Source organism: Dermacentor variabilis, chromosome 2 (assembly GCF_050947875.1).
Source record: "Dermacentor variabilis isolate Ectoservices chromosome 2, ASM5094787v1, whole genome shotgun sequence".
Taxonomy (NCBI): Eukaryota; Metazoa; Arthropoda; class Arachnida; order Ixodida; family Ixodidae; genus Dermacentor; species Dermacentor variabilis.
In genome coordinates this window covers 78,172,157-78,186,759 of record NC_134569.1, presented here as the reverse complement: position 1 = coordinate 78,186,759, position 14,603 = coordinate 78,172,157, and the positions used below count along the sequence as shown (strand labels likewise).

Genomic DNA, 14,603 nt, shown 5'->3' with positions numbered 1-14,603 from the left:
TACAAGCCTGCCATTTCCAGGTGATCGAGGCGTAGCTGCAGGACGCTGATTGTGTGCAGGAGGTAACCCATGTACATGATTTCATCCCCTTGGACTCTGTAGTTCCCGTCAGTTAAGATGTTCCCAGCTATGTCGCAGGTCATATCTTGTTTCGTTAGAAACGTAACCGGCTGCATTTAATTGGTTACTGAAAAAAAGTAATTAAATTATGGTGAGTGTTACGAAGCAAAAAAGTAACTGCTAAGTTATAAAACTTCCAAAAACGTAATTTATCGGAAGTAATTAACAATATGTAATTCGTTACTTAGCTGTCTGATTTATATAGGAGCTGCCGAGGTAAAATTTTCAGTAATACCATTATTATTACGAATTGCAAGAGGAGCTAGGTTGGTACTAATGTGAGGATCTGGCTACTCCAATTATCTGACATGGTAGTTCCGCTCAATATATGTAATAAAACATCATTACAAAAAAAAAGCATAGAGACATTCGCGTCACATAGAGTTCGCGTACAAAAATATGAATGGTTCCTCTTAACTGTGATGTCGACGTAAACGTATAAGCCTGGCTTGATTTTTAACATGCGAGCGAAGTTAAATGAGGAACAGTTCTTTTCTTCATTCGATAAGAAATTTCTCATTTAACGGTCGGTTATACAACCAGACTAGTGTAACTGCTGTCTCTGACGCGATCTCCATTGGTTACCGTTGTCGAACTCATTATGGAAGATATCGAAGAGCGGGGGCTGAGAAGCTTCGCCCCAAAGCCAAAAAACGTCCGCCTTCATTCCACCCTGTGAAAGTGGATGTACAGCGAAGCTGTTGCCGACGTTAGACAAGAACAACCGGCGTTGAACAACTACCACCGCCCCAACTCACGTTAGGCGACGTTAGACAAGCACGACCCTTACAGACGACGTACGTCACGCATGCACGCACGTTTACGGAAGTTCAGGATACATCCCCTTTCTCCTATATTCCCGCCGCCAAGCGCAAGTGCCTTATTGAATTAACTGAATTTTAGAGCTCAGCTCTTAGGCGCCCGTTCCTGCTGCGAGCATCGGTGTTGTCCCTCGGCGTAACCGAGTGAACGAGCACAACGAAGAATGAAAGAGCGAACGCGGAGCGCTGCGGGTAAGCGGGGGAGCGCAGAAAAAAAAAAAAACTTAGTGCCCTTCCACTCTGTGAAGAAGGATGAGCAGCGAATCTGTGTGTGTGGGTCCCTTAAAGGCGAATTGCACCTCCTCCGCGGGTCTGCCCGGCATTGCACTACCTTCGGATTTTTTTTTCTATACACACGGACACGATAGTGAGGAAAGTAGCCCTTAACTTGGGGCTACACATCATCTTCCGCGAATGCGGGGGTACCGGCCGAGCCGGCAAGAAAAAGAAAGAACCAGAAAGCAGATGTTGTTCATGTTATTTGAGATGTGCGTTATGCATTTGTTGTCAGTAAACATCACTTTGCTGGAGTAAATGTGAACGCTTCTCGGTGCTGCTTATCGTGCTCGCTTGATTCGTGTTTCTAATCATGCATAAACGCCTTCCTGAACGCGGCGTGTTGGTTCGCTGTGAGTTGGAATAAACTTACCAGTGTGTTTTCATTTACGTATATTGTGAGGTTACCTAACAGCCTTGATTTGGTTTCCGCCGATTTCTAGCGAGACTAGAAAGGGCACATTTGCTTGATTGTAATCAGCCAAAGTTGGATTTTCGTTTTCCACTCTGAAAGCAGTCACTGCAAGGTGAAGAAGCTTCAAATAAGGCATAACTCCCTGGCATAATCCTTCGGCCGCTCTATTGTGGAATCCGTTAAGAAGAACATTTACAAATGTGGTTAAAGCTTAATCTTCACTCGCTTTAAATCTCACACCGAAATATGCGTGCGAGCATTGCGCACTCGTATCAATGGGATATGTTTGCTCCATTACCTTGGAAATCCACCGTGTTGATAGGAATAGCATTAAAGTAGCCTGAAAGAAAAACGCAATACACTTTATCCCAGCGCTCACAAATAAAATTACAGAGCTATAGTGATGATTTACGCCCACCGAGAAGGCATGAAATCTCTTGCTTTGCCTGGAGCTATTCTTTGGCCAACGTAGAATCCGCAGTAGTATTGAAGGCCTTGTTTCAGATATCCAAGGTCATAAAATTATCATTTGCATTCACATTTGCACTTTTAAACTTGTTTAGCTCCCAATATGAACGAAACACCACTTTGATCGATGCATCCCATCAGCCGTAGAATAAACTGAAACTGCATTGTTTCTTTTTTGAACCGGCTGAACATTATGCAAGATGCTGGAAATTATGCATACGCGTTCCATATTTTTATGCTGTAACGTTGTAAAATGGCTTACGTCGTGCACAAAGCTCATTACATGCGCTTCAGAGCAACTAAACCGTGTTCCGAAACGTCCACGTTTCAAAGTAGATAATGTTAGTACGGGGGAGAAGCACGTAACACTGTGATTAAGGAACGCCTTTATGTTTCATTGCTCGCATACAGTAAGATATCCAAGCAGAGCAGAATACGTCGAGTTGTAAGCACGAGTTGTAATCAGATTTTATTTATTTCATTCTTCGCAAAAATCTTTTCTTTCGTTGTTTGATGGCGTGTCCTCTTGGTTGTGGATCATTAACTTGAGGGCTCTCGCTTCAACTGTCCTGAAGGTGTAAAAAAGGAACTGTCACACAGTTTCCTTAGGCAGATTTTTTAAAAAGCAGCTTTTGAGGTTACAAAAAACCAATAGGCATTTCATTAGCATTGTATAGCGTTCAGCAGTGCGCACGATATTATATATATATATCTTTTAATGACATGATGTAATAGGAGAGGTTGGCGCCTTTGGGAGGCACCGGCTACTGCTCGTCAGTTGGCAAAGAAAAATATTGCCAAGCAATGCTGAAAGGGCAAAAACTGAAAGGAATACAGGTAGTATATGATTCGAGAATCGGTTAAAAGTAGCGGGATTTTTTTGGACGTCTTTATTTTTTCAGAGGGAGGACCATGAGGAAAAGGCTTCTTTTTATTGTCTACACACATGACAAATTGTGTAGGTTTGCGTTAGGACGATGCACTCGCGGTTAGCGCAGATGTCCAGTTTAATTCATTTCTTTGAAAAAGCTTCAGATTCTTCAGCACTTATCCAGTTCCCCCCCAAAATAACCATCATAATTGTTGCGGAAATTCTTCAGCGGACTTAGTTGCGGATTTCCAGACGCTCTCTGCGCTCGCTGATTTCCTGTTCATAACGCTAAGCCACGTTGATATGCGGATGCCGTTCGTGTCGCGAAAGTTCCGGCAGTGATGCGTTAAAGAATTAAAAAAGCACGCAAGTCCGATGATGATTTTTTTTTCTTTAGCACCCTGCTTCCATTACTGCTTCATGCTTTAACAGTCTGCTGATTATTGCTTACGGACAACACAAGTGCTAAGTGGCGCAAATTTTTCTTAAGAGTGAGAGGTGCGCTTCAATGCATTTATGTGCTAAAGCTTAAAACAAGCTAGAAAAGAAGTGTTGCAGTTGCGAACGTGGTGGGCGCTAATGTGGGAGACGAGTAGATCCGAATTTCTTTGAGGCCCTGACTACGCATTCGCTATTCACCCGGTGCATTGAACATGGAGCCAAAACTTGTGGCGAAGGAGACGGGACCTTAGGAAGCTATGGCTTCCAGTATTCTCCAGCAATCACTTTGATGAAAAACACATTAGGGAAGTATTGTTTAAGGAAATAATTTCTTTCGATTCGATTATTTTCTCACCGCCATCGCAAGGGGTGGCCGATACCGGAGATAACATGGACGAGGCGACTTGCGAACCAATATAAAATGGGCGAAAATAATGAAAAATGAAAATAATTCTTGCATATTTAGTGCCCTTACCATATTTATGAAAGATGGGTCATTGGAGAACTTGATTATGAAAAAAATGTGGGAAATTAATGCTCTAAAAGCTGTGAACGTCTCAATAAAGATTAAACAAAGTTGCGTTTAGCGGGCACGTATGTCACTTTGCAGAATCATTTATCAAAGGCCAGCGAGGCTGTTACACCTTCCTTCAAAAGAATGGACGCAAAATGCAAAAACTCCTTTGTACTGTGCATTGGGTGCACGCTAAGGAACCCAGGTAGTGAAAACCGTGGCGGAGCCCCCCACTATAGCGTGTTTACGGGTATATCGTGATTTCGGCACGTAAAACCCCAGAATTTATTTTGTCCTAATGCTTCTTTCTCTCAAAGAGAGTGGTTCAAGCCGCCATGACGCGCGGTACCCACTTCTCTGATTATAGCGACTAACTGATTATTCCCACTTGCGTATAACAATTCACAACACTTGCATTACATCATATGGAGATTCAACTATACCCGCGTAAAGTGTCGACTCTTCAAGATCGATCAACTTCGATGAACTCTTCAAGATCAACTCTAATATTTGGTCCTCTGTTTCTACTTTGTAGGCAATTTAGCATGCCATGCTGTATTTCATTATTTAGTTTTGTATTTAGTAATTAACCAGCACGCTTCATATTTCGCCATTTCTTTGCATTGTGTTCCCTGTTCCTCTCAAGTACTCTTCCATCCCAATTTGTAGTGTTTTTACACCTGCATATTTTTCCTTTTTCCCTATACCTCCTGCGTGTGCCCTCCAATTGTGACATTTAGTTATTTGTTGTGGCTCCTTCCAATTATTCAACACTTCTGTGTCTCCCAAAATATTTCAAGAAAGGAAACGGCGCTACAGACGTGGATGGAGAAACACATGCAACACTACGGGCGCGTATCTGATTTTCAATGCGCGCCTGTTCTGTGCAACTTTACTAACCGCGTGGAGCAGGGTTTCACCGTCGCGAGCAATTTGATCTTCACTTGACCGCAGCTGCAACATAGCCTTGGCAACGCATGACGTGACTCGCCGTAACCGCCGGCTTGGCGCATGCGCTCTCCGCAGCTGGGTCACCGCCTGGCCACGCGAACCGCCACGCGCCTGGCTAGGGTCGCCGCGCTCACTTAGTCAGTGCCAGCTTGGTCATGGATGAGAGCGAGGCCGGGCCCTCTTCTCTGAGCTTTGCGGGCGAACGGGGGGCTTTGAGCCATTGTCACCAAGCGGCATCTTACCACTCGGCGGATATCCCCCGGCGAGTTGCTTCACTGGAGAGGGTCCGGAATGCAACAGGCGTCGCACCGCCGATATCAATGTAGCGACCGCGTTCGCGTCCTGCCCGTTTGTGCTTCGACGCTGCGCATGTTCGCGGCGTCTCTTTGCATGTCTAGCACTTGCGCTTTCCCTGTGGCACAACAGGCGTCGCACCGTCAAACGATGCGGGTCTACTCAAGCCTAGTCAGAGTCACGTCGAGCCACCGACCTAGGCGCAGCCGTCATACCCGGCTTAACGATGACTGTATACCTAATTATAATAATTACAGCTAAATCAAAGGTTAACCAAGTTAAACCAAGACTTAAACAAGCTAAACCAAGCTCTCGCTTTGCATATCCAGGGTTAGCTGAGCTAAGCCACAGCGAATTTTTTTTTCTTGAAATATGAGACACCGACTAGCATGAAACCAAATATTCTGCTCCTCAAATGTGTTCTGAGAGATGTCCACTCCGTTCTTTCAAGGTTTCTTCTCCTGATCCGACTTTCTCTTTCCGTTTCAGACATCCCGGCAAGTTTTATTTGCATTTAAACAAACTTTATTGAATTCTTGTGCGTCGCGCTACTTATCCATATATTTAAAAAATACCTGTTCAGAAGGTGTTATACTATATCACCCGTATAGCTACTAACTGTCATCCCAGTTCAATGTTTAGTTCGTTTGCAATCGATGCGAACTCTCTTTATTCCCATTCTTTTCTTTCATGTGCGTATTTTATGTCGCCAGGCATACAGCCACAAGGATACCTGGCTTCGTATGCTTATGTTTATCGTAGAGGCCATTTCGTTCGGTAAGTGCAACCGTTAAGTACTTATATAGATACATTGTGAACGCCTCTGAAGTTATATATATAGACGCTCGACAACAAACGGTCTGGTTCGGCCGTTAAGCAGCTCGCTGCTGCCGCAGTTTTGTTGACTCACGCAATCTGCCTGGTGTCGCGTGCTTACCACATTACTCGCCACATGAAATTGGCCGGAAATTGATACTCTGACATTCAGCGTGAGCAGTTATATGAAAATTGTATTATTCAGTGAATGCTGAGGAATATAAAATTCCAAATTGTACCTAGAGAGAACGCGTGTTCCTTAAGGGAAAAAAAATCAGTACATTAACAAACGGTTTCTCCGTTCCTCCAAACTTTCAGTGCCATTTTTATGCTTAAGGCTTTCCGTGCGCAAGCATTATAGTCTAAAGGAAGGGCTCGCAGTCAATTAACAAATAAGATGTGCTGAAAAAGTACGCACAGTTTCTATTTACTGCTATAGCCTTTCATGTTGCACTGTGCACATTTACCTTGTATAGAGAGCACACGTGATACTCTCGTTGTGCAGCACACCTCTTTTCACCACTAACTATTGTGCACAATAAATGCGCGAGTATTTCTTAGGTATCTTCTCTGGTTCCCCTAAAGCTAAACGAAACGAGATGTACAATTGTTATAGCGTAAATGACATTGAGAACAAGGTTAGGGATCGCACGAAGCCATGGACGCTCGGAACACGAGCATGTTCAGTCAACGTTCATAACTCCCAGTGATAAAGTCAATGTTCAACTCTTCGCAGATCGGTATAGTTGAGCAACACACTGATGCCGAACACAGCAGGTAGTCAGTTTTACTCTTGCTGGTAACTTGAAGTACTAATACTGCTGTTTTCTTGAGAACACGCTCCAGCAGCTGAAGGGTGTAGCCCGACGGCAGCGCGCGCTCTATGGCTGCCGTTCTCGCGTTGACGAGAGAGTTTGCGGTGATGCCACTCCCCACGCGACCCGCACACTATGACACGGTCTGTAAAACGACACTGCACGAGCACATCACATATCAAAACGAATGCCACCATTTTCGTTAGAACATTTCTCGCGGGTCAAAGCCAAAGTCCCGGCGTTACGCCAAAGCGCAGCTACACGTTTGACGACGTAATGACCGGGTTTACGGCGAAGCCACACAGTGCACAATTCGCACGTGGTCCCAGCACACAGGCTCTTGCACACAGGCTCGATCAACACATTTTGCTCTCCCTGTCTTTGGGCGTCAGTGCGCCGTCGCCGTTCGTTGCAGTGTTGCAAGCTTTGGGGAGGCGCGCCGGCGAGTAAGCGTCAGCCGGGTCAGTGGACACCTGCGAATCTGTGTGGGCCCTGTTGAGCAGGCGGCAAGTGAGCGACTCGCGCACCATTCGGGACACTCTCCGGCAGAAGCCACCGTTGCCGGCGTCCTTGCGCGGCCGTTGAAAGTACAGGAAGATGTACGGATTGATGGCGCTGTTTGATGCAGATATGACGCCGAACAGAGCCACCACATTGCCGTCCAGGATGCCGGGGTTGCCGAAAGCGAGAATGGCCTCTTGTACCATGTACGGCACGTTGGTCACCAGGAAGGCACCGAATACCACGGCCGTCATCTTCAACGTTTTCACCTGCGAGTATAAAGAAGAAGAAAAAAAAAAGAAAAGAAAGAAGGTCGCAGCGCTGTTGTGTGACATTTGCATTTCCGTGCGCGCTTGGCTTAAGGGAAGCTTTGCAATAGATTTGAATATCAAGGTGTTCTGTTAGCGCACATTCGTGGACACGTACGCACACACGCACAGGTACAGGAAAAGATGAGGAATTGGATGTATACATTTATTATAGAGCCCGGAAAATTTTTGTCAACAATGTACAGTCTCAGACACGCACGGACGTCGCTGTGCTGCAATTAGCTTGCTACTCCCGCTCTATTTGAACGGTGATAAGCCAAGTACATTTATTGCATATTACGCCGCTGCTTGGACTGGCGCCCTATGTGAGTCCTGGCTACTTTCCACAGCAATACGAAAGCACTAATCTACCGGTTGGAGTTCAAGCGGACCTGTTCAGCGTGTCTATGAAACCCGCGCTACCTACTTAGGCAAGAAGAGTTGCGGCAGATCGAGCACGGCTTATCGAGAGAGAAAATCAAACTGTCTTAAATGGGTCCGACGAAAGAAACAAACAAGTATCAAGAATGCATTTACCTTCACCGATGCCTTGATATGCATATCAGCTAGATGCCCCGTCAGCTGAGTACACTATAAGCATAACCCGCTCACTTTTCTTGGCTTATAGGCGTGCGTGTAACCAGACAGTAGCTCCAAAACCATCTTTATCATGTCGCACGAAATGGTACTTTAGGCTAATTTTCATACTTTACAGCTGTTACAACACACTGCAAATACTTGCCCTCTCGTGCAAGCGGTTTGTCTTTCCAGCTTTGTTGTCTGCTTTGCCAGACATTTTCGTTTTGCCGGCCTGTAGGCGTCGCTCGAGGTTCAGAACTGGCTCAGGCAAACAGGGAAGTAAGAACAAGAAAAGAAATATAAAAGAAAGGATGTGTATGCTCTGAATCAGTCTTCAGCTAAACAAACATATTCAGCAATACATAGTAGCATTTGCACACGCTAGGCTCTCGCCACACATGTAGATCACTTAACGAAGCTAGTATAAGTGCTTATACTAATAGTATGCACAAATAATAATAACGCTAATAGGGAATGATGCGGGGGAATGTTTCCTAACAACACGAGCGGCGATTTTTTCATAGTGTAAGAACGCGAAATTGTGTTTGCACTATCGTTATCATGGTGTGACGGCGACCCGCCAAGTGTTAGTGGAATACGAAGAGAAAAACTTTTCAAGCCGTGCTAGTAAAATACCACACTACAGTAAGCACAAAAATAATCTATTCCAGCTGAGTAGAGGCTCAGTGAACCAGAAAGGGCGTATAAGCGATAGATTGGTGGTGACTCCGCCTTGAAGTTCTCGCGCCAGGCCACTGTGACGTCATAAAATTTTACAGCGCTTGCTCGTGTCTAGTTAACTGGTTATCGGTAGAAATGAACTGTATCCTAAAAGAGCCAAATACAGAACTTAGAAAATTTAGAGAACCCTTAGGGAACCGCAACGGCCTAAAATACAAAACGTTACTGTGAAGTTCGTGGCACTGCCATCTCGGTGGCAAATTAAATAAACGGAAACTTTGAGCCTAATTTTCCCTTCATATATTCAACCTAATGCCACTAACATAGCTTAGAAAAAATACGTCATTAGCCTAAACTCAAAATAAAGTGTTTCTTTTTAGCGTTTGATGATTTAGTGTTTGGCCTGCAAGGCCAAACTATACGCCTACGCTTGTCGGCGCGCGAAAGCTCGCGTCCGCGCGCCCACGCATGCGCGGATGGTGCAGCGGCGTCAGCACATATATCTTCTCCAGTGCCTCACAAGAACAGGAAATGACGGCTACCAATGCGAAAATAGTGAGCCAAGTGGGCGCACGCGGGCGCGTGCCTTGCAGGTTCAAACCGCCATTCTTCGCGAGGAGCGGCAAACACAAGGCGCATGGGTGCGAGCTTTCGTGCGCCGGCAAGCGTATGTGTAAGCTTGACCTTTAGACTTCCTTATCGGACTGGTACCAGTAGCTTTATTGCATGCTTCTTTCTGTGTGCACCGTTTGCGAACATCTCACTGTTCTCTAAGTGGTGGCAGCGAAGTTCTCAACACAGCAGAGCGGCACAGGGATACCAAAGTCCCCACCTTGGAACTTGAGAGAGAGAGAAAGGACGAGGGAAAGGTGGGGAGGTTAACCAAGGACGTGCCCGGTTGTTTAATCTTACACTTGGAGACGGCAAAAGGAGAAAATAGATAAGAAGAGAAAAGAAAAATAATCGAGTCAGTCATTCACAGAGAAAGTCGCAGAGGAATCTGCGCTTTCACAAACGTTCGTGCAATCAAGTATCCTTCACGAAGTGCAGAAGGGCTTTTGAGGCCTTTTGCAAGCAAGAATGCATAAGCCTTGGTGCAGGGATCTTTTCTTCCGAGGGCGCTGCATTATATAACAGGCTGTGTGCGCGTTCAGTACTATGCACTATTACCCTTTTAATTAGCTTTTTCTTTTTAATACGCTTCCTCGGCTCGCTCAGTTTACAGTCTGTATCGGAACGAAATGACTGACTGTTTGACGCCAGCTAAGGGAAATACAGTGTCAATGCTTTTCAAAGAAGAACCTGCGTACTTTTCGAAGCGCCGATCAATGCACATATTGCGCTCAGAATGCCGACACATGACAGCTAAACTTATTTCTGTTGTAATAAATGTGCGCTCCTGTCGTATATTCTGGCGGTGTGAAGTTGAGACCCAGAAAGGTTATTACCTTGAAGCGTGCGCAGCGGCAACTTATTTTGTTGCAAATTAATGGTTGAATCCTTCCCAGTGCTCGTCACCCACAGACGGCAGTGACATGTACTGGTGTCCTATACCTCCGTCATTCTTAGCCTACTGAAACAAACTAGACTATAGTACTAGGCTGAACGAATCTCACGTATCGTGTTTTCGAAAAAGCTGGCTCTACGTATACAGAAACAATCGCACCCAGCGGTAATATTTTTCGCCAGGCCTCGATAAGGTTACGATGGACTGAATATATCTGTGTGTTATATTTGTTGGCAGCTAAATGTGCATGAGCCGAGACTGCCGTACCTGAGTCATAGCGCGATGCCATGATACCTTGGACAGACACAGATAGAATTTATTATCTTACCAAAGTAAGTCTTGAATGGCTGATATAATACTTATGAACTTTTCAATGTAAATAGAAAGTTCTTGTCAAATAATTGGTAATTAGCTTAATCGGGAGGACACCTAACAAATAAGTTGCAGAAAGAAAGATCGGGGTTCCTCTTAGGAGCGCGCATGGTATAAAAATGAATTTTTTGAACGTTATTCTTGGCAACACCATGCTTGTTGCGGCTGTGTATAGAATAAAGGAATTGATAAATTTAGCACTGATACTATACTGATTGTATAGCAGTCACCGTAAACCTCCACTGTAAACCTTCACACCTTATGTATGACATAAGGCTGCTGTCGGAAATGGCGCTAAAGGGCCTGAGTGGTCACACTGCTACGGGCAATAGGGCTTGGTGTCGGAGCGATTGCGGCATACATTTAACAACCCATCAATTCCATGCCTATACTGAAACCTAACCGCCGCGTGGCCGAGGCGCGAAACTGCCTTTGGGACACATACCTTTGCCCGCGGAAGCGACGAAGTAGTCTGCTGGCCCACCTTCCGACCTGTCGCGCTGTGCTTCCAAAGCGTCCAGAGTATTCCAGTGTGGAACGCGATCAGGAGTACGAGCGGCGCCACAAACACCATGAAGAACACGAACCCCATGTAGATCTGGCGGTGGTAGAGTGGTGTGCCGCGGTCGTAGAAGATGGACGCGCAGAAGCACTTTCCCGGGGCCACTTCGACGCTGTGGAACACATAGACGTTGGGCAGCGATGGCATGCACGAAGCCACCCACGTGACTGCGGCCAACTTCCACGGGTCGGGGCTGGGCGCCAGCGGAGTTGCGATGGCGATGTGCCTGTCCACGGCGATGGCCACCAGCATGTACGTGGAGGAGACGAGCGTGAACGTCTGCAGGAACTTGAAGAAGCGACAGAAGACGTCGCCAGCGATCCACAGACGGCCCATCACCTCCCACACTACCTGCGACGTCATCGTCACGCACGCCACCAGGAGGTCGGCGATGGCGAGGTTCAGAAAGAGCACCCTGGCCTTAGACACGCGACGGTGACGATGCTTGACAAGTAGGTTGCAGCAGACGACGCTGTTGCCGACTACGGAGAGGATTATCATGGTGACGATAATGCTGATCCGGACTCGTTTGTGGTAACGTGGACCCAAAAGTTCGTCCGATGCAAGGTTTCCGGTGGCGTTGTCGAAAAGCGCCGTAAGGTTGCCTGTCGGGTCACTGCCGTACGGAAGGTCGTCCAACGTGGCGTTGAAAACGTCCGCTTCAGTCATTCCTAGAGAAGGGGCATGCCGCGTGCAGCCCCACTGTCAGCGACACGACTCTTTCAAAGCCAGTTCATGCGTGAAGTTGGTCTCGAGTGTCCATTGGTGGGGCCTCTGAGCTGGACACAAGAGGGCTTTTACTTGCAGGATCTTGTGCTTTCTTTTTCATTGCGCCACTTGTAATTTGTGCGTTCCTGCCCATTCCATCAGTCCTCGGTTCTCGATCTCTCCCAGACCTGTTTATGTGGAAAAAAAAGATAGCTTTATGAGAAATATCGCATTATTTATCTAGATACGCATAGATTATTGTGTCAGGGCAGGGAAATAAAAAAAGATACTTTGATGGGGATTCAATCTCCACTTGAAGTTGATGAAAGACAAAGCTGTCATGAGCTAGTTGGGTGTCAGATAGAGACGGAGTCACTGCGCACACCACTTTATGGCGTCGCTCCTCACGTGAGGGGTTAGAGCAACGTACTCATCTTTTCTTTACTGCGCTATCTCCGGGATCAGCCCACATTCTGACGTACGATGGCGTGTGAAATAATTTTAAATAATTTCCGGAATTGAACATGTCAAAACTATGATCCACTTATGGGGCATGCCGTTGAGGGAGGGTGGGGGGAAGCGTCAGTAGCGTAATGGTTAGAATATCAGGGTTCCGATGCAGAAAATTGGAGGTAACGCGCCAAGAAAGATGTTGTTTTTAATAAATCAATAAGAGTTTCTAACTACGGACTCGAACAGAGGACATCTAGCACAGATCCATTATACTGCAACCATTACGCTACGGAGGCTCGTCCTCCAAACGATAGACCTCATAATCGGGTCGTAGTTTTGACGTGTTCTATTCCCGATTTTATTTAAAATTATTGAACACGTCATCCTGTCTCAAAAAGTGGGCCGATCCCGGAGATCGCGCAGAAAAAAAATGGAGTCCGACGGGCCAAGCCCTCACCGGAGGACTGATACGATGAAGTGCGGTACGCAGTGACTCAGCCCCTATCTCCCCTCCAACTCGCTCAGGAAGACTGTGTTTCATCGATTTCATCGACTTCATGTGGAGGTCGAATCGCCTTACAACTTTTTCACTGTCTCTTTGCTGAACATAAAACAACTGAAAAAACACGTCCCCTGGTTAATCTCTCTGCTTTAATCTTTTCTTTTGGCTCTCTCTGCAATATTTTCACCGTAGCGCGCAGTTTGCCGGCGCAAGGACTCCTATACCTTGCGCCGGCAACCCCCCAGGTGGTCTTTTATTTTATTTAAAGCAACTGTATATCGTTATGGAGAGGTTGGCGACGCATTTCCTGTCAACTAATCGGTCCTCATAACGATTGGTCAATAAATATTTAAGTTATTAATTAGGTATGCGAGTACGTCACAGATTTGGGATTGCAGTCTCTTTCATGCCTTTGTCGACACTGGGGTGGAGCCGCCACGGTTTCCTGACGCTGTGCTTCGCAGAATCCATATAGATGTGACATCACGCAGCGTAAACAGGCACTTCAACACTACACAAAAGTTTCGAACCACGCAGCCTAACAGGGCGTGCGAAAATCTGCCGGCTCTTGTTGTTGTTGCCTCAAAACGTGGCTCGTACCCACATGGGGGATCGATCACACTGGGTTGACTGAAAAATGCATTAATTGAAATATCGAAAGGGGGTAAAAGCATACTTTCAAAACGAAGCATTAGGCAACTAAGTGCTAATAGAAATTTATAGAGGACCTATACATAAATTTAGACTAAAAAGATAAAGTAAAGCGCCTCACAGTCGGTGCCGTAGCATCGAAACCTTCCTGAAGCTTCCATGAACTTAAGTATCGCAGTAATCATTGACCCTTGGCATGTGCATATTTGACAGGCGCCAGAGGACAAGACGTTTGGTGTGGTAAGCGCTAACCCCTGCTTACTAGTCGGAAATAAGAGGAACATTCTGCGGGGGGAGGAGAAGCGGCGGCTAGAAAAAAGGAAATGGTCCTTAGTTGTTGCTGTTGTTGCCTCAAAACATGGCTCGTACTGGTCCTTAGTTCATGATGCCACTAACAGTTTTTTTTCTTCTTCTTGACTACCTCTATAGCATTGCAGCGTGCTCCCTCGTATACATGAAGGTCAGACAATAGCATAGAGAAAAACAATGCGTGCGCCTGCTCATCTTTCACGCGCTACGTTGAATAGGAACTCCCTTTCACGGGACATCCATGGTGTCCTTTGGCGATTGATCCCGCTTATAAAGAGGAATTATGAAGACGGCTCTGATCGGCTCGATCGCTTTGTTAACTTCTAGCAAATGTGGAAAATGTAGCGAGGCAATTTGTCAGTGAACGCAGGGGCGGTGAGCTTCCTCCCATCGCCGTCAGAGACTGTTATATAGTGAGAGACGCGCGACGGGATTTTGTACGGAACGTACTTTTCCTAAATAAATCGAAACCGGCGCACCGCCCCTTTGCGTCTTGGTTTCATCAAAATAGCGCTGCCGTGGCCTATGTATACTTCTTGAAAGCGAGTAAGAAAGTGGGCCGCCTAGTTGAAGGTCGCAAAATGTTGATTACAAGTTTTCCCGTGAAATTATTTCTTCATTGTGTACATGAACTCTACCTAATAATTGTTATGTTTCAACCATCGATT

The 14,603-nt window shown here is 46.0% G+C and overlaps 1 protein-coding gene across 1 annotated transcript; it reads right to left on the bottom strand.

Annotated features, from left to right (window-relative positions):
- Nucleotides 1-6,041: 6,041 nt before the first annotated feature.
- Nucleotides 6,042-12,181, bottom strand: LOC142570887 (gonadotropin-releasing hormone receptor-like). Its single transcript, XM_075679193.1, has 2 exons — nt 11,196-12,181; nt 6,042-7,572 (listed from the first exon to the last, which is right to left on the bottom strand). Exons 1-2 carry the CDS (start codon nt 11,979-11,981, stop codon nt 7,159-7,161), a joined length of 1,200 nt encoding a protein of 399 aa, XP_075535308.1. The 5' UTR covers nt 11,982-12,181; the 3' UTR covers nt 6,042-7,158.
- Between the last annotated feature and the right edge of the window lie 2,422 nt (nt 12,182-14,603).

What these genes read in the sequence shown, in the direction of transcription:
- LOC142570887 (XM_075679193.1), bottom strand. Translation starts at nt 11,981, where the DNA reads ATGACTGAAGCGGACGTTTTCAACGCCACGTTGGACGACCTTCCGTAC. An exon ending in CGTCGCTTCCGCGGGCAAAG is followed by an intron (nt 7,573 to 11,195) that starts GTATGTGTCCCA and finishes TTATACTCGCAG; the next exon opens with GTGAAAACGTTGAAGATGAC.